The 17,556-nt window shown below is 47.4% G+C and overlaps 2 protein-coding genes across 4 annotated transcripts in view; both read right to left on the minus strand.

The window, feature by feature from the left end:
* Positions 1-34: 34 nt before the first annotated feature.
* RHO (rhodopsin) lies at positions 35-7,559 on the minus strand. Its single transcript, XM_021542529.4, has 5 exons — positions 3,698-7,559; positions 2,601-2,769; positions 2,321-2,486; positions 1,840-2,079; positions 35-1,438 (listed from the first exon to the last, which is right to left on the minus strand). Exons 1-5 carry the CDS (start codon positions 4,056-4,058, stop codon positions 1,319-1,321), a joined length of 1,056 nt encoding a protein of 351 aa, XP_021398204.1. The 5' UTR covers positions 4,059-7,559; the 3' UTR covers positions 35-1,318.
* A 136-nt stretch (positions 7,560-7,695) lies between these two features.
* The window catches only part of IFT122 (intraflagellar transport 122), a 30,244-nt gene continuing 20,383 nt past the window's right edge, over positions 7,696-17,556 (minus strand). The window contains exons 20-29 of one of the 3 annotated variants that reach the window (XM_085590233.1): positions 17,053-17,155; positions 15,415-15,555; positions 14,344-14,441; positions 13,407-13,507; positions 12,055-12,220; positions 10,972-11,083; positions 10,442-10,570; positions 9,551-9,630; positions 8,778-8,939; positions 7,696-8,126 (exon numbers count right to left, since the gene is read on the minus strand). In XM_085590233.1, coding sequence (XP_085446359.1) covers positions 8,037-8,126; positions 8,778-8,939; positions 9,551-9,630; positions 10,442-10,570; positions 10,972-11,083; positions 12,055-12,220; positions 13,407-13,507; positions 14,344-14,441; positions 15,415-15,555; positions 17,053-17,155 — 1,182 coding nt within the window. In that variant the 3' untranslated portion in view covers positions 7,696-8,036. Of the gene's footprint in view, positions 8,127-8,777; positions 8,943-9,550; positions 9,631-10,441; positions 10,571-10,912; positions 11,084-12,054; positions 12,221-13,406; positions 13,508-14,343; positions 14,442-15,414; positions 15,556-17,052; positions 17,156-17,556 lie in introns of those variants that run through there. The other 2 variants (XM_021542559.3, XR_014958086.1) reach the window with 2 other exon arrangements.

Raw genomic sequence — 17,556 nt, forward strand, 5'->3', positions numbered from 1 at the left:
TCCCAGATATGAAGAGCATGAATCAGACATCAGCCTAAACACTGAATTATTCATAAAACTCTAATCTTTAGATTTCACTGAATATGCAGAAGTATAGATAAAAAAATAATGAGAGAATTGTACTTGCAAATTGCTCTTTATTAAGGGTTTAACTTGCATGGGCTCTATACATTCCCTATTAGTCCTTGCAAAGCTGCATAGGATTAGAAATCAGAGGGGATAATAATGTACAAAAATAGTTTCAAGTGTTGATAACACCAAACAGTGAGAAAAACATCTTATTTGTATAACTGAACTAAAAATAAAAATGAAGAACACCGCTACAATTGCAATATGCCATCTTGTAGTGCTTCGAACATATGTTGGCATCGCTGAGCCATATGCTGCTGGGTCCTGCCTGCTGCGGCGTGGAGGGAGATCAGCCCTGGCCCAGCAGGCCTCAGAGCACCAGAGCTGCCCTAAACCTCCTGTTGGGCCAAGGCCAAACTGACCACAGCCAAAATGGGGAGGGGCACGGGCAACCTTGCTGGGGGCTTGGGCCTAGGGGTCCAAAGAAGCCTAAGGAAGAGAGGTGGGAGTGTGGGGAAGGGGTGCTGGGGAACACGGAGCAGAGCTGCTGCTGAGGGTGCAAACACCATCCATGTGCTGCTGCACCAGTGCTGGAGGACTGAGCACAGAGCTGTCCCGGAGAGCTGTGGCCGCACACAGCTGTGCCGTGCTGGCATGGCCCTCCGTGCCAGCTGCCTGCCAGGCAGGACCCGGCGCCGCTATCTGTCCCATCCCCCTGCAGGAATCATGGTGTCTCCCAGGACTTCTGGCAGATGGGACAGGGCCAGAGCTGGGAGCAGCTGGCAGAGCCGGGGCACTTTGCAGCAGCCAAACGTGCTCTGGGCAGAGGGTGTGATGGGGCTGAGTGACTGGCAGCACTGGCTAGGATCCATCTCTGACAAAAGGACATGCAGAACATGCCCTGGCCCTTGGCCGGCATGTCAGGGTGGGTTGAGGGAGGCAAGGACAGCTCTGCCATGGCCCAGGATGGCAGAGCTCTCCAACCCAGCCTGCACTCAGAGAAGGGGCATGAGGTCTCAGCAAGTCAACAGAAATGCATGGATTTATGCCAGATGAGCTAAGCCTTTGCATTTTAATTACAAAACATGTGTACACATTTTCAGCCTTGTTCCCAGGGTTCCTAGAGCCAGGAGCGAGGAGCCGCCCCACGGGGCCTTGGCCATGGTGAAGCAGGGGCAGGTGGTGGTGGCGGTGGGGTTAAGTTTGTGCTGCCAGGGCAGCACCCCAGGGACTGCTGCTCCCAGGGGGCCTATGCAGGAGAGACCTGGCTGGTGGAGACGGACGAGGTCTCTGTCTTGCCAGCAGATGTGTCCTCGTCACCCAGTGGGTTCTTGCCGCAGCAGAGGGTTGTGATCATGCAGTTACGGAACTGGGAGAGAGGGAAGTCCAGGGTGAGCCAGCTGGACACCATGCAGCTCTAGCTGCAGAGCTGTCTTGAATCCCAGCAGTACTGTGGTGCAGGAAGAACTATGCCTATGTGGAGTCTCCTGCCCCACTGCCTGCTGCCCACCCCATCTACTGCCAGCCCTGCCTGCTCCCATCATGGCTCCTCCATCAACCCGGCACCTGCATTATTTCAGGTGGAGTGGCCTTGCATTTGTGAGATTTATGCAACACCACGGATGAGCTGCAGAGTCCCATGCGCCAGGACTAGAACTCCTGGAAACAATCCCTGCTCCAGACCACTGGCACCTTGAGATGCTGTAACTCTCTGCTAGCTGTTAAAAAGAGAAACACAAAAGAGGGGTTTCCTGGCACCCTGCCAGTTACCTGTTTGTTCATTACGATGTAGATGACAGGGTTGTAGATGGCCGAGCTCTTGGCAAAGAACGCCGGGATGGTCATGAAGATGGGCCCAAAGTCTGAGCCCTGGTTGGTGAAGATGTAGAACGCGACACTAGCATAGGGGAGCCAGCAGATCAGGAAGGCGATGACCATGATGATGACCATGCGAGTCACTTCTTTCTCTGCCTTCTGGGTGGTGGCAGACTCCTGCTGCTGGGCGGCAGCCTGGGGGCAGAAAGGAGCAGAAACACGATGGAGCCAGTGGGTGCTGCACCAGCAGGGACACAGGGTCAGGGCTCTCAGCAGTCAAGCTGCACATCTGGAGTTTGCTATTTCCCTTTTCATGGATGGCCAGGCTGGCCCCTGGAGGACCCTCCCTAGCACCATTCTTGAACCTGGTGTGAGCCCCTTCCCAGCACTGGGAACAGGGGTAGCCCTACTGGCCATTCATCTGATGGGTACCCACCTCCTTGACAGTGCAAACCAGGTTCCCATAGCAGAAGAAAACGATCGACAGCGGGATCACGAAGTGAACCACAAACATGTAGATGACAAAAGATTCGTTGTTGACCTCTGGCTTCAGAGTGTAGTAGTCAATCCCGCACGAACATTGCATGCCCTCGGGGATGTACCTGCAAGGTGAGCCCAGCAGATCAGCACCCAGCAGAGGAGACTGGCTGGAAGCCACAGCTGAGCCACCAGCCAGGCTCCCATACCCCTGACACTGGGTCCATTGCCCTCCCTACCTGGACCAGCCAAAAAGTGGGGGAGCTGCACATGCCAAGGCCATGATCCAGGAGAAGGCAACACCCATGATGGCATGGTTCTCCCCGAAGCGGAAGTTGCTCATGGGCTTGCAGACCACTACGTATCTTTCGATAGCCAGGACCACCAGTGACCAGAGAGCAATTTCACCTGCACCGGGAAGAGGGACAGAAAGGGACACAGGGACTTTGAGCAGGAAAAGAAACCACCCTGATGGCAGCGTGAGGCCTCCTCAGACTGATGTTCCTGAGTACAACCTCTGGCAGAAGCTTAATCTCTGCCAAGAGTGCAGAAAGATAAATGAAGAATGGTCAAGGGCACATGCGGTAGGACAGTGTGAGAAGACCCCTTCTCTCTGTACTGCTGACCCACAGGAACCACTTTGCTGCAGTGTTTCGAGATTCATGGCTGATCCCACCATTCATCCCAGACAACATCTGCACCTGCAAGCCTGTGGTCACACTCTGAAATGCAGCAAGTGCCCATGATCCCAGGACTTCCCCTCAGTACCCTCAGCTTCCCAGAAAACTTGTGCCACAAGGACCAAGCCAGTAAAACAGTAGCTGTGGCTGAAGGCTGAGACAAATGGAGGAGGACATTTTTACACACAATTTCTGTTTTAACATCTCTTTGGTTCCATACCAGGCTGGCATGGGGAGGAGAGACAGCTGTGCTTGCCTGTAACAGCATGCACCAAACCAGAGCCAATGGCAGATTCAGCCCTGCAAAATATGAGGAACAAAATTGTCATCTCTCGAGTCAGAAAGTGAGCCGAGGAGATGCACAAATCCAACAACTGCAGAATCTGATATTGGCTGCTTTTCATTGCATCATTGTGATTCTCAGGATACTGAGCAGGTGGCTCTCAAAATAAAGTTGTTTTTTTTTTTAAAGTGTCACTTGTCACTTTCTTCAGCTCCTACCAGAAACAGGGCAAATGGCCTCAGTCCACATCAGATCAGCAGGTCAAGGATGTTATAGGTGCCACATTTTTCCAAGATCATCTGTGTTTTCCCTCCCACTACTAAAATCCAGGGAAATTCCTGACAGAAGACATTTGAATATTTGGAAAACTTACCGCCCAGTGTGGCAAAGAAGCCTTCAATGTAGCACCCTGTTACTCCAAAGACAAAGTACCCATGCATGGAGGTGTACATAGTGGTGGTGAAGCCTCCGAATACCATGAAGAGGTTGGCGATGGCCAGGTTCAGAAGGATGTAGTTTAGAGGTGTCCGGAGCTTCTTGTGCTGGATGGTGACGTACAGCGTGAGGAAGTTGATGGGGAAGCCGAGCAGAATCAGCATGAACATGTAGGCAGCCAGCGCCGAGAACTTCCAAGGCTCAGCCAGGTAATACTGGGGGTACTCGAAGGGGCTCCGCACCACCCCGGTCTTGTTGGACATGGGCACGTAGAAGTCTTGGCCTTCTGTCCCGTTCATGGTTGCAGTTTGTGAGGCGCTTTTTGCTCTTAATCTGGGAGTTCTTTTGTGCAAGGGGAAAATTTCCCCTGAAATGGAGCTCCTGCCACCTCTCGGCCTTCACTGTCACCCCAAGGAGAACCAGTTACACTCTCCCCCACAGGGCACCTCTTATAAAGTGCCCCTGCTGTAAGCTCCTGGCACTGGTGTCAGCACGATTAGGGTTTAGAGAATTATTAATCATAATCATCCCAGGGTAATTGGCTTTCCTGGGAAGGTGTTAAGGTGACACCAGTTTCTGGCCAACGCTGTCAGTGTTGCAGACCACGGCTCATGGTCACATATATAAAGAGGTAGCTCTGCACCGCACCATTCATTTTTACAGCCTCACTCTTTCTTTCCCTTCCCCACTAACAGGAGGAACATGTGTGGTTCGAACTCCAGGACTGTGGGTTTGGGGGCTGCAAATGGTGGCCTGGCTGGGCAAGCATGGTGTGGTCCCTCAGTGACAGAGGAGTGTCCCTGTCCCATTCTCACAAGGGGAATGTGGATCTGTGAGACCAGCCAGTCCCCACTGGAGAGCCATCCCCACATACTGCCAGTCCCTGTGGGAGGCTGCGGAAGGCAGCATGACCAAACCTTCTTCCACAAGCTCCAGCCACCTCTCTACTCAGGATCTGGCTGTGGAGGTTTGACAATTCCCCATGAAACACCTGGCCTACTTGCAGGTTAACACTTGTGCCATCTTCTCTGTGCCTTTGTATGTGATTGGGTCATGCCAACTCCACCTGTCACAGCTAATAAATAACTTGGTCCATCTGTCCTGGACTGGAGTCATTCTGCAATGGTGCTGAGAAGGCTGCTGGACCAGGGCACTGATGGGACATTCAGAGCTGAAGCCAGCACTCAGCTCCATATACTGGTTGACCGACAACCTCAGTCTCCTCAAACCTTGTGTAATTATCAAACTCCACAGGGAAGGCTATTGTTGGAGCCTTCTGTGCCCTCTATGTCTCTGACTCACCACTCTGTGCACTCAGTTGTGCTTGAAACATTGCTTGTGCCAACCAGAAGCTGAGTTACACAGCTGAGTTATCTTCTTAATTTTTCAGACGCAGTGGGACAAAACATACAGGAGGTGCGCACAAAGGGAGACTCTGCTCTGCCTCTTTGTAGGTGATGGTGGCTGGAAGGGAGCTGAGCACCCACCTCCCCTTGCTGTTTTGGCTGCACTGAGGGCTGAGCTTAGCGTTCTTCACAGCCAGGAGCAGGTGAACACAAGGGCCTCATCCAGTACAGGAAGATGTACCAGAGCTTCTGGAGCTCATGGCTGTAAGGTGGGCAGAAGTTCATGTCATCTTGGCCTTAATAAACTTCCTCCAATCCTAGCCTAGTTTTCACCAAAGTTCCTTGTAAGTTAGTTCAGAAATAAGTTTAATGGAAAAAAGGACAAAGCACTGTACTCTTCTTAAAGCAGAGACCAAGCTGGGAAACCTGCCCTCTAAGTGGGGAAGGTGGAAGGAGCTGAAGTGCTGGCACCATGGACTAGGGCAGACCCTGCTGGCAACCCAATGCAGGCCACAGTCTCTGGACAGTCCCAAAGGTCTTCCTTCACCTTAACATGAAAACACCAGGTCCTCACGCACACTCTGTTCACCCTAAATCCCTCTCAATTAATTTTTCACACTTGTTTCCAAGGCCAGAGCAGTGCCACTTTCTAACTGCAAATGCAGCTCTTTACACTTGTACCTGGGCACACAGGGATTAAAGGTTTATTTCCTAAAACACTTTAAGCTGATGCAATAAGCCACTGCTGAGGTAGCAGCTGTTGTGCAGAGCTTAGGACTGGCATGCGTCACCACTGGATGCAGTAGTGGGACAGGCAGGCAGCTGAGAGAGAGGAACAGGGCAAATTGCTCACAACTTCCAACCAAAGTGCCTTGCTGGAACCTCTTGCACTTCCAGGGACTCCTCAGCATGAAGCCAGCTGGTGGGCTCCATGGCACAGGGCAGCCCAGACTAGAACACCTTCATCATGTACATATGAGACATGCAGAAAAGCCCAGAAAAGCCCAAAATGCTTTTCAAAGCTAGACTGTATTCACAGAGTTGTTAAGAAAACATTGGCCCATTTTGTCTTTGTGTCACAGCAAACCCTTTCTCTTCAGTTTTATAATTTTTCATTCCCACTGGCTCTGCACAGCCAGCTCAGTTCCAGAAGGAGCTGAATCCCACCCTGGCTCCCGTCTCAAACAGCATTGTTTACCCATGTCAATAGCAGAGTCTTCACTGCAAACAGCAACAGCTGAGTCAGAAAGCAGACGAGCTGTAATTAGAACAGAATGTTTTTAAAGTGGTAAATCAAGCAAACTTGGTCAGGAACCACTGAGGGACTCAGAAACTCGATTGTGTGATTGCAGGGTCTCCTTTTCCAGAGGAACTCGAGCAGACAAACATCCCGTTTCACGTGCAAAGTGCTGCTCCCATGGGAGCTGCCCTGCCAGCACCGACCACCTCAGCCAGTTGCTCGTGTCCTTGCCCACTCAGGGTAGAGGCAGGCTGGAACAGACAGGCTGCCATCACAACAGAACTCGTGGCAACATGGGCACAGCTTATACCAGATTGAAGTCAAGAGACGCACCACTCCCCAGCTCCAGCCAAGCTGGGAATGACCCTGAGTCACGAAGGTAACCTGTGAATATTCCTGTGGCGGGGAATGCCCCTGGCCATCCTGTGAGAGTCCCTGCCAGGGGCACGCCGGTGTCACGGGCACGGAGTCACCTCCCTCCCAGCAGCGAGGGGTGCTGAGTGCTGGTGTCTAACCCAGCACTGGGAAGACACCGCTGTGCAGCTGGGCCGGAGCACTGCGGGCTCCATTCCGCCCGCCCTGTCCCTCAGCTACAGACCGGAGCAGGGCTGGGAACAGAGGGACAGACCTGGGACAGCTGGCCAAAGGGCTGTGCCACTCCAGATGATGTTGTGCTCCAAAATAAAAGCTCAGGGAAAGGGGGAGGAAGGGAGGATGTTGTGTTTGTGGTATTTTGCCTTCCCAAGTGACAGTTACTCACGCTGAACCCTGGTCTCCAGGAAGCAGGGAATAAATGCCTTCTTGCTTTGCTTTGCTTGCATGCAGAGCTGTGCTGCAGCTATTAAACTGTCTTTATCTCAGCACAGGAGTTTCTTGGCCTTTGCTCTCCTACTTCCTGCCCAGTCCTGCAGGGAGAGCGAGCCATTGTAGAGGCTCAGGTGCTGCCTGGGACTGCTGCCCCCACGTCTCGTGCCTCCAGAAGAGGCTGCAGCAGAGAGCAGCGGGCCTGGCTCCTGCCACATGCTCACAGAGCTCACGCTTGGCCCAGGACTGACACGATGCTGGGGACACCCAGCTCAGCACTCCCTTGGCACAGTCCTCCATGGCAGCAGCACAGAGCCCAGGTGTGCACAGCCTCACATGCTGCACTTCAACCAGGTGAACTCCACACAGATTCATCCACCACCTGCCCCAAGGTGGCTGTGAGATGCCGCCAGTGCCAAGAGTAGTGGAACTCTTCAGATTGTATTTGAAGGGCTCTAAATGCTGTTCTTGCCTACATGGAATAGAAAGGAAAAAGAAATTCCCGATCAGAAGCATGAGTATTATAGCAAATTATGAGACAATAAATAGTGAAAAATAGTCCCATTTATTTGAAGATCTGTCAATAACTGGTGTATGTTAAGGAGCACAATCTGGAGTAAAACCAATTACTTGAAGGCTGAACTTGATTCTAGAAATGTTCCTATAAAATTCTGCGGCGCTTCAGCTGATTGTCTGGAAAATGCAGAGCACATTCAAAAAACAGACATTTTAATTTAAAAAAATAGTTACAATTCTTCAACTTGGTTCCACTCTTACATACAAAATGAGACAAGATAACTAAGTTAATAGGAAAGCTCTAGAGATCTAAGAAGAGTTTTGCCAAGCCAACAGGGGAGTCTGTTGTTGAGGTAAAAGACTGGTTTTCTTCATTGGTTTGACTCATCTACTTTCCGCCGACAGAATGGACAGCAATTATGCTGGAGTATGAGGAGCTCATAGTCTTCTGTGTGAAACATCTGTTAATTAGGAACAGATTTAAAACAAGTTAGCCTGTACCCTGCCCAAAGAAAATGCAAACTCAGTTCAATGGCTGCTCAATAGCACAGATATTCTGGAACTACCATCACAGAGAACTGGTCCTCTCGGTTTCGATCGCCTGAGAGCTACACCCTGGAACACAGCAGCAAGCACTTCACAGACCTCTGCCAGAGCTGCTGAGAAGGCACAAAGCTGCTAACTACTTCTGCAAAAGGATGGACAATTAGGCAGTTGAGTAAGCAAACATGGCTGAATTCCAGCATTTCAAGAAGTCCTTTCTGAGCAAGGCAGGAGCAGGACTGAACCACAAGGTGGTAACAGTCACTGACTGGTTTTCCTCGCTAGACCAGGCCGCAAGTCAGAGAGACAGAGCAAAAGGAAATAAATAAAATCAGCTTCTGTTGGTCAGCCAAGGCTTGCTCAAGAGGCTCTGACTTGCTGTCAGGGGAACTTCTCAAATTCAGCTGTGGCCAAGTCTTGCAAGGCAGCTGTTCCCCTGCCTATCACTCAGCTCAGAGCTGGGCTTTCACTGCCTCTACGTCATTCAGGAATTTGCGGAGTACATTTTAGAGCATGAGGTTGCTGTGGTTAGCACCGTTTCACCCATCAGGGTCTGGCTGCGGCAGTACCTGGAAGCAGGAGGGGCACATGGTGATGGAGGCGTCGGGCAGCAGCGAGCGGTAGTACTGCCAGCGCAGCGGCCGCGGCCAGCGCTTGACCAGCACGTCCCGGCGGCTCATGGAGCGCAGCGCGGCGCGGCCCACCACCACCGGCACGAACTCGGAGCCTCCCTGCTGCACAGAGCAAGGACTGCTGTTACCCACTGGCACCCGCCGCCCTCTCGGGCTTCCCAAGCTGTTAGGAGCTAAGTAAAATTCAGTAGAAGAAGCTAATGCACCAAACTCCCTGTCAGTTTTATCAAAACCTCCGGCAACAGCAGCATCCAGCCACATCTGTTTCCAGTCAGCTGCCCTTATCTCTTTAACTCCTTGCAAATAACAGCCACGCTCACAGTCTCTATGAAACCCTGCAGTAAGGCCTGCCCTACAGGTGTGCTGCTGCTATACAAGTGCACCGTGAGGAAACAAAATTTCAGGAGTGTTTGGTTTTAAATCATTGTTGTTTTGTGAGGTTTGTGTTTGTCTGTTTGTTTGAGAGGGGTTTGTGTGGGTTTTGCTGGTTTGTTTCTTTTCTTTGAGGGATTTTGTTTGTGTTCTTAAGAGAGGAGTTAATTTGTTAGTCCATTTCCCTCTCAAGTGCCATGCCCCTCCCAATCCCCTGCTCTGCAGCTCTCTTTGTACCACATACACACCAGAAGAGTGAATTTGTAAAGTAAAATTTTCTACTAACAATTTTTTTCTATTAATATTTTTTTGTTGGTAGACATAGGTACAGTTCTTACCTCGAAGCTGAGTTTTGCTGTAAAGGGATCATTATCCTCAACAGTATCTGTACTGTCATCAAGCCTCAAACTCTGAGCATCTGGTTGCATGTCTTAAGGAAGGACAAGAATTCCTGTAAAACTGACTCTGCTTACCATAGCCAGCACTGACGGAATCAGTATGAGAGCACCCCAGCAGGACTCTAGCTGCTTCAGAGTATCTCAAACTGTGACAGTCCCCAGTTTATTACAAAAAGTACCAAGAAGGCCTTGCTGGGATTTCCAGTGACTGGGGAAGTTTATCACTGCAGCTGCTGTAGAACAGCCAGAACAGACTGACCACAGCCAGGCATGACATCAGCTCTTACCCTTCCACACATGACAGAGCAAAGGAAGCAATCTATTGAAATTACAATTTTGGGCAGCTTTAGTCAGAGTTTGTGTGTTGTGCATTACTCTACATCTCATATTCTATAACCCCGACAGCAACTGGGAGCTCTGGATGCCAAAGCATTCCAAACAAATCTCAACAGGAACAGTTGTGAAGTGCTACTTCCCTTGGCTAGGAGAAGGCAGCCTCTGAAAGAAGCTGTTATGGGAATCAACACACTCCATATTCCCTTCATCCTTGTCAGAAAGCAGTTCACACAGAATAGGTAAAGCATGGCATTCCACTGTTAAAAACAAACATTGCAAGGATTATAAATAAAATGTCCTGATGGAAAAGCGTTTTGACAATATTAGGTTTAGTTGATCCATATGTTTGTTGTTATACTCACGACAAAGAAACAAGATGCAATTGTACTTACATCAGTCATATGACAGAAAGGTTTAAACCTAAGGGGAAAAATAAACTCTAAATTGTTTAATTATTCCCTAAGAAAAGGAAACCAATTCTAATCAAAAGGATACGGTCAGTCATCATCTCTTGCCATTTATCCTCTCTTTTACTCGCTCTTGGAGCTTCAAGATCAATGAGAGCTACAGCTTCTTCATCCGTGATGCCATCTTCCAAATAGAACTCCACCAGATGCAGCACTTCTAAAAGGTGGGAAAGGCAGGAAGTGTTTGACCTGCAGGAACTCAGGAAATGCCTCATAGCAGATACTGTGCTCCCTCACGTTAATGGTGTTCTGCCCAGCTTCTCCCATGAAACAAGTTAAATAAAATAAAACTTGAAGTAAACCAAACCCCCTGAACTTCTGAAAGGGTTGTGTTCACCTTCACAGAACACTAGAGGCTTTTCAGCATCTGGCAATACAACAATGCTGTGCTGCTGCTCTGCAGTGAGAGCCAACAACCCCCGCTTGGTCAAACTTAACAACAGTAAAGGAATATTTGTTTGGCCAAACAACACTGCAGAAAGAAGAAATGAGCACTAACCTACTCTGTTACCATTTATCTACTTGCAAAGCACGAGCAAACCCGACGTCCCAACGCACCGTAGGAGGAGGCTGAGAAGACAAAAGGCTGTCTGCAGTTAATGCAGACGTTCCCCAGGTTATTCAGCAAGGGGTTGTTGGTGGAGCACCTGTAACACAGGGGCACGAGCTCCTGAAAAGACAGATTGAGAGCATGGTAAACACAGACTGGCACATCCTCAGCTCTTTGTTTTCAGTTAAAAAAGGGCCCCTTCGGCTGACAACACTGACACAACACCAGCACCAGTCTGAAGAAGCACTGCTGTGAAATCAGACCCTTCAACATCTGAAAATGCTTTCCCTTTTTAACAAACAGCAAGTTTTCCCATTAAAAATAGCTGTCTTCACCACTTTAACAATTAAATTTTCACCTTGCCTCTGCAGTAACAGAAGCAGAACCCTCCATCAAATACACAGGGACAAAAGAAGCTGAAGAGAAGTTTACTGAAGCAAAGTTTTTTGCTCTAAGATTTGATCAAATTTAGTTTCTCCAATTAATTCATCTCTTTTCAAGAGCCGAGTTATTTTAGGCAGTTCTTAAAGGGTGTGTTTCTATTATTTCAGGAGGCCAGGTGTATGTTCACTGGTACAATGCAATTTATTTTTAGTGAGTACTACCTGAGACATGGCTTTATAGAAAACTGCAGAAAGCCAGACTTCAGTGAAAGAAGAAAAGGTGTTAAAGTAAGATTTACGGAAGGAAGGTCACTGAAGGGATGGAGGGAGGAGGGGAAGAGTGTTAGGAATGGGACAAATGAAAGTGACCTCCAGCTGGAGAGAGAGACAAAGGCTGTGGAACAATAGCATGTGAACTGGGGAGAAAAGGGCCTGGAAGAATTAATAGGCAGTGAGGAAGGTGACTGCAAGAGAAGAGAGGGAGGATGGAAGCTGCCCACAAAGAGAGGGCTGATTTTAATTTGCTCTCAGGAGCAGAAGGAAGTCTGACTTGAAGAATAACAATAAAAGGACTGTGTTTCCAGCAGAAATATAATTATATCACAGAGCCATGCATAATGTATTTCAGATTGTTTTGTGCACACAGGAACTCATATTCTAGGATTAGACCACATATTAATGATTAACATGAAACACATTACAGCTTACTTCACTGTCATGGAATGGCTTGGATCGGATTGTCAGGCTGCCCAGCTCAACAGATTTCTGGAACCTGTCTGGGATCTGCAGTCCCTGCAGCTTGTCATAGGCATGACGAGCCAATTTATATGCACCAAGAGCTTTACTCTGCTTTGCCAGGGCCAATAATGTATTGCTATAATTTAATTAAGGAATAAAAATACATACAGCATTTATGAAAAAATGCAATACTCTTTCTAATCACAGAAGTTGTGCAATGAAGCAAATCCAACACCAGGACTTCAAACAGGCTTTAACCAGAGAAATCTATTTACAGAATTTCATTTACAAACACATGTGAAAGGACTATCGAAATATTTGTGGGCAATTACTAGCAAGGTAAGGAACTGACCCTACATGAACACTGCTATGGCTCCATTTACAATATTTCAGTAATTTTGGGGTGCATGCATTTTCCCCTAGCCACAAAAAGACCAAAATCAAAACATTTTTTACAGTGTAAGTAACCCACTGACACTGAGTAAATACACCTGATGTGATTTGAAAGAGCGTGCCCCATGTTAGCAACCAAATGTTGTCCTTCCCTTTCACCAGACTGAAACAGTAACTGCTGTTCACACCTACTGGCCACAAGGCTTGTTATCAAAAACTTCATTAAAGATTCTACATTTATAAGCGAGGCCACAAGGCTTGTTATCAAAAACTTCATTAAAGATTCTACATTTAGAAATGAGGAAGTTATGAAAAGGAAAGCTAATATCCCATCCAAAGCCAGAAATGAAGTGAAACCAAGACAAGGCCTCCCTATGGCATCCAGTGACCTTGTGCCCATCTCTTACAGAAAGGGGCATCTCACTGAGCTCACACAGCCCCAGAGGCTCCCAGGCACTCACAAAGCCATGCAGATGTTGGCCTGACACATCACATGGCCACACTGGCCTCACAGGCAGCAAAAGCTCCTGGGTTTCCCTGCTTCTGCCTCAGCTGGTCTCCTTGCAGCAACACTGTCAGGATTCAGAGCCAACATCTTTTTGCAGTGACTAGTGTCCTAGAACTTGCTCCTCTGACACAGGTGACACACCAGACTGGGCAGGTGTTCAAGGTGGCCTAACAGAGTTAGACATTAATTGATTTGCACAGCTCTCCAAAACTGTAACAAATGACTAACTAGTGCAGCTCAGCACACAATAGTTTGAAGATGCTGATTATTCCTGAGGGACAGATGTCAGCTCCCGTTAATGATAACCAACAGGTGACACCAAAGATGCCCTGCAGGAAGTCCCTACCTTGGACCAACAGCAGTTATTCCTTTCATGTATCACATGATAACTTCTAGATTTTGTACTGTATTGGAAGGATACACTTTTGAAATCCCCAAGGGAGTCTCCTTTGTTAAGCTGTGAAGCAGAAACCTGGAAATATTGAAGAGGGTTTCAGGCAAGTGGAAGCTGAAAGGCTCCTCCTGTGGTATGAAAAACATAGACACACATTTCTAAGCTGGAAAACCAACAACGTACATCAGTAAGAAACACAGCACAAGGCATCTCTAGTACGGTGTTTCTTTCGTCTGTTGAGAAAAGAGGTGTTGACAAAACATAACAAGTGGATTTTGCATGCCTTTATCACCAAAGCCCATGCCTAATACACACAGAAAAGAGAGACAGAGATCAATGTAGCTAAGACAAAACCTTTAACAAGTTATTTAAAATGAAAGCAGTCTGCACAGCCACAGTGCAGTCTCTAGTGCTGTGAGATCTAAAGTAGCCTGACAGCAAAGACTCCACAGCACAAAGTCTTCTTTTGGGCAAGGGCACAGAGCAAAGGTTCTCCAATGTTTTACAAAGGATATTTGCACCAATGCAGCATGACTCCAATTGCTGGAATTAGTAGGAGCTCCTCATTCGTGACTGCACATCAGTGACACACGCAGCACCCTGTGGAAATCCTTAGGCTAGCATGCCTTCTGTTCAACCCTGTTTTCCAATGACTAAGGGAAAAACTGATCCTGGCCGGTGCAGGAGCAGAGGCTCAGGCACCATGGGACCAAACCAAGGCAACCAGCAAAAAGGGCCATGGGCAGGAGGGAGGTCAGGCACCAGCACAGCCCTGCCCCACCTGCAGCTGTAAGGAGCTGAGCAAGTTCTTGTACAGGACAGCTGAAGACCGTATAATGAAGTAAAATAAAGTTAGATAAATAAATAAAGCTACTATGCCTGAAAGGTCCTAGTTATTTTTGGACTCCCCAGAGAAAAAAAACTCAGGAAGCATAAATACACAATTCTAAAGTGAGTATCTTACAGTGTATCTTTGGATAAAGTGATAGACATGGTAAACTTCTGCCAAATGCTGGAAGTGATGAAACTTCTGCAACATTTCAGTCTGCTGTCCTTCATTCCCTGCAGGAAGCAAAGGCATTGTGTCAGTCTCAAAAAGCAGTTGGGAGAGAACAGCCTGGTCTAATTTTAGCATCAGCACTGCCAGAGGAGGTATGTACCAGGTTAAGTATGCCCCATCTACCCATGCAAATCATATGCTTGCAGAGTTTGCTATTCTTCTGAGCAAACTTCTGGCCTGAAACAAGCATGGCAAAAGACAGAACAGTTGAGGCAATGGTTTAACACAGCCAGAGGCTACAGCTGAGCTACAGACAGAAAGCAGCAGGTGTGCATCCCTGGAAACCTCTTCCAGAATGCCAGAGTTCACAAATACAATTAATTTTGAAAACTTTCACGAATACCAAATACACTACTAACCCATCTGGAAAAACATTCATCTCAAACATCTGAGGGGTGACAGATCAGCTAAACTAAACCCAAAGGTACTCAGAGCACCAGGCAAAAGGCAGTAATCCCAAGCTTCTGTATTCATTATCATTAAACTACACCTATTAACTATTAACACCTCTCTCCCAGTGACATACATTTTGGAGACAAGATGACAGCTAGCAAATAATCACTTTTACCTGTTGGCAGAAATAATTTGAAACCTCCTTAACCTATGTTCAAACACTTGAGGTAACTTACTCTCCAACATCTTTTATTTAATAGCACGTTAACCCTCCAGGCAACGGGTGTGGTGGGAAGGTGCTGGAGGATACATGGTCCCAGGAGGCACGATTTTCAGCCCAGCCAGACTTCAGAAGGAGCCTTATGCCTGCTGATGTCGCTGGTTTGTTTATTTGTTTTGAATTAGCACATGGGAAAAAGAGGGGACTACAAAAATAGCACAAGGCCGAGATGTGCACAGCATTAAGAAACCCAAATCAAACCAGCCAGCAGAGAAGCAGCTGCAGCAATGCTATCACAATGCAGGCTGTTTGTCTGCGTGCACAACGAGGTAACAAACACACGCTTCCTGTCGGTGACTCACCTTGGGCAATGTCTAAGCACTGCATGGAAAGCATCCAGTAATAATAGGCTGCGTCGTCAAAGCGGCTCTCGAGCACGGCGTTGTGTGTGAGCTGCTCCAGCACCTGCACGGCCTCCCTCTGCCTGCCAGCCTTGTGAAACGCTGCCCAGCCCAAAACAAACAGGAGCTCACAGTGTGATTAGATCAATTAACAGAAATTAATGGGTTTGCACTGAGAGCACTCTATTCAGCCCATATCAAACACTCTGTCCAGGGCAGGATCAAAGGGAGGATACACTGGTGTTTTCCTCCTTGAAAGCAGTGACACTAATGGAACATGAGAAAAATCTGTAGGTATTTTGAAGCTTTTGCACTGTCTCAGCAACTCTTGAGCTCAAGGAGTATGTATAATACTGGTTGCTGGGGTTTTTTAAATAGAAAAGAGAGAAGATGCTGTGATGATTAGCTCTCTGTACAAACAACAGTGATCTCCAAACACTGCAAATCCCAAATTCACTCAAAACTACAATAAATTGTTTGAAGCCAGTGCTCTGGTGTGTATGAATACTTTAAAAGTATTGTGCTGAATACTTTAAAAGAGTACAGCTACTACACCTTTCCATCATTTACTAAGAGCATCTCCTTTTCTGATGCACCAAGTAACACCTCGAATTCTCACTTGGCAAACATGCATTTGGCCAATGCAGTCTCCATATAAAGGAACAGGGCTGAGGGGGAACCAACCCCAAAAAACACAGCCCCACAGCACTGCTGCCCCCTGAGAGAGGCCAGACCTCCCATTCTGTTCTGAGACCAGAACAGTCCCATGAGGACCTCCAGCTCCTCCAGTTCTGGGCATCTCCACTGAGCGCCAGCAGCACAGAGCTTTGTGGAGCACACGGGGCCTCTAACCTGCATTCAGAGTGCAAACTACCACCCTGCCCTCAACCAGCTGCTCCGAGGCTTGGTGCCAAGACACACAAATGGTCTTGTGCAGAGACAGATCGGGCCCAGCCTGCTCCCTGCCTGGGCCCTTCTGAGCCAAGCAGCGCCAGCCTTGCTCCGAGCTGGCTCGGGAACCGCAGGTGCACCTGGCTCATGGAGCTGCACCTGAGCCAAGGCACTGCACACACAGCTCGCTTCAGTACCTCCTGTCTCTCCAGGACGTTGTGGACTCACTTTTGAAGCCTTTCCACAGGACAGAAATTTGACAGTTCTGTTCAAATGTAATCTTATAAGCCAAACAAACCCCACAAAAACCTTAAGGCAACAGGAAAATTTGACTTGTGCAAATCCAATATTGCCTAAATAGAAGGAAAAATTACATTTTCCACTCAGGTTTACAAGAGAGCTGCCATAATTTGAATTTTTGTGGGATAAAAATCTTACAACAGTTAGGATTACATGCCAAATACCTCTTACATGCCACACTCAGATATACAACAAGATAGAAAATCTGGACTTATATTTAGATGCCATCATCTTTGATAGATCAATCACATTTTCCTATAAAATAGGGAGATTTCCAGTTACTTTAAAACCAGTATGAAAAGATGCGTCATATTTGGTTTTGAGTACCACTGATAAGAAATTCACCAGGGCAGAGTCTACTATGGAGTAAATACAGAGTGAGCAGTGATCTGTCAGTGAAATTCTCACCTTTTTGGGCTTCTTCAAATCGATCACTCTCTGCCAGCCACTGAGCATAAGGGACGTAGACTTCATCTTTGAATTCAGGATGCTTTTCACTCAGAGAAAATGCCTGGCATAAATAAAAAAACTCATTCATAGAATATTGCATGGTTTAAACAGTTAAAGGGTTTAAAATATTCCATGGGATCAATCCTTAATCTCTAAGAAAATTCACAACGAAACATATACACAGGATAGAGAGTGTAATCCATGTTTTCTCCAGTATGAAACTTATGTGTTTTTTTTTTAAAAAGTAATCAATAACAAAAGAAAAGAAGCTTAGCATAATAACAGACTGAGTATTGAAACAGAAAGATTTGAAAGTGATTATTTAGGAAATATAGTAGATTTCCCATCAAGAGACAAAAAATATTTGTATTTTTACTGAATGCATTTTCTAAAGAAATTGAAGTAACACTATAAATGCAGTTTAAATTCAATTTCAGAAGACCACACCACCACCAAACATGC

Source organism: Lonchura striata, chromosome 12 (genome assembly GCF_050655825.1).
Source record: "Lonchura striata isolate lonStrDom1 chromosome 12, ASM5065582v1, whole genome shotgun sequence".
NCBI classification, from domain to species: domain Eukaryota; kingdom Metazoa; phylum Chordata; class Aves; order Passeriformes; family Estrildidae; genus Lonchura; species Lonchura striata.

Excerpts from the sequence above, each read along its gene's own strand:
- RHO (XM_021542529.4), bottom strand. The coding sequence starts at position 4,058 with ATGAACGGGACAGAAGGCCAAGACTTCTACGTGCCCATGTCCAACAAG. Across the intron at positions 2,770-3,697 it reads CTTCTTTGCCACACTGGGCG|GTGAAATTGCTCTCTGGTCA; the intron begins GTAAGTTTTCCA and ends TTCCCGGTGCAG. Across the intron at positions 1,439-1,839 it reads ACATCGTAATGAACAAACAG|TTCCGTAACTGCATGATCAC; the intron begins GTAACTGGCAGG and ends CCTCTCTCCCAG.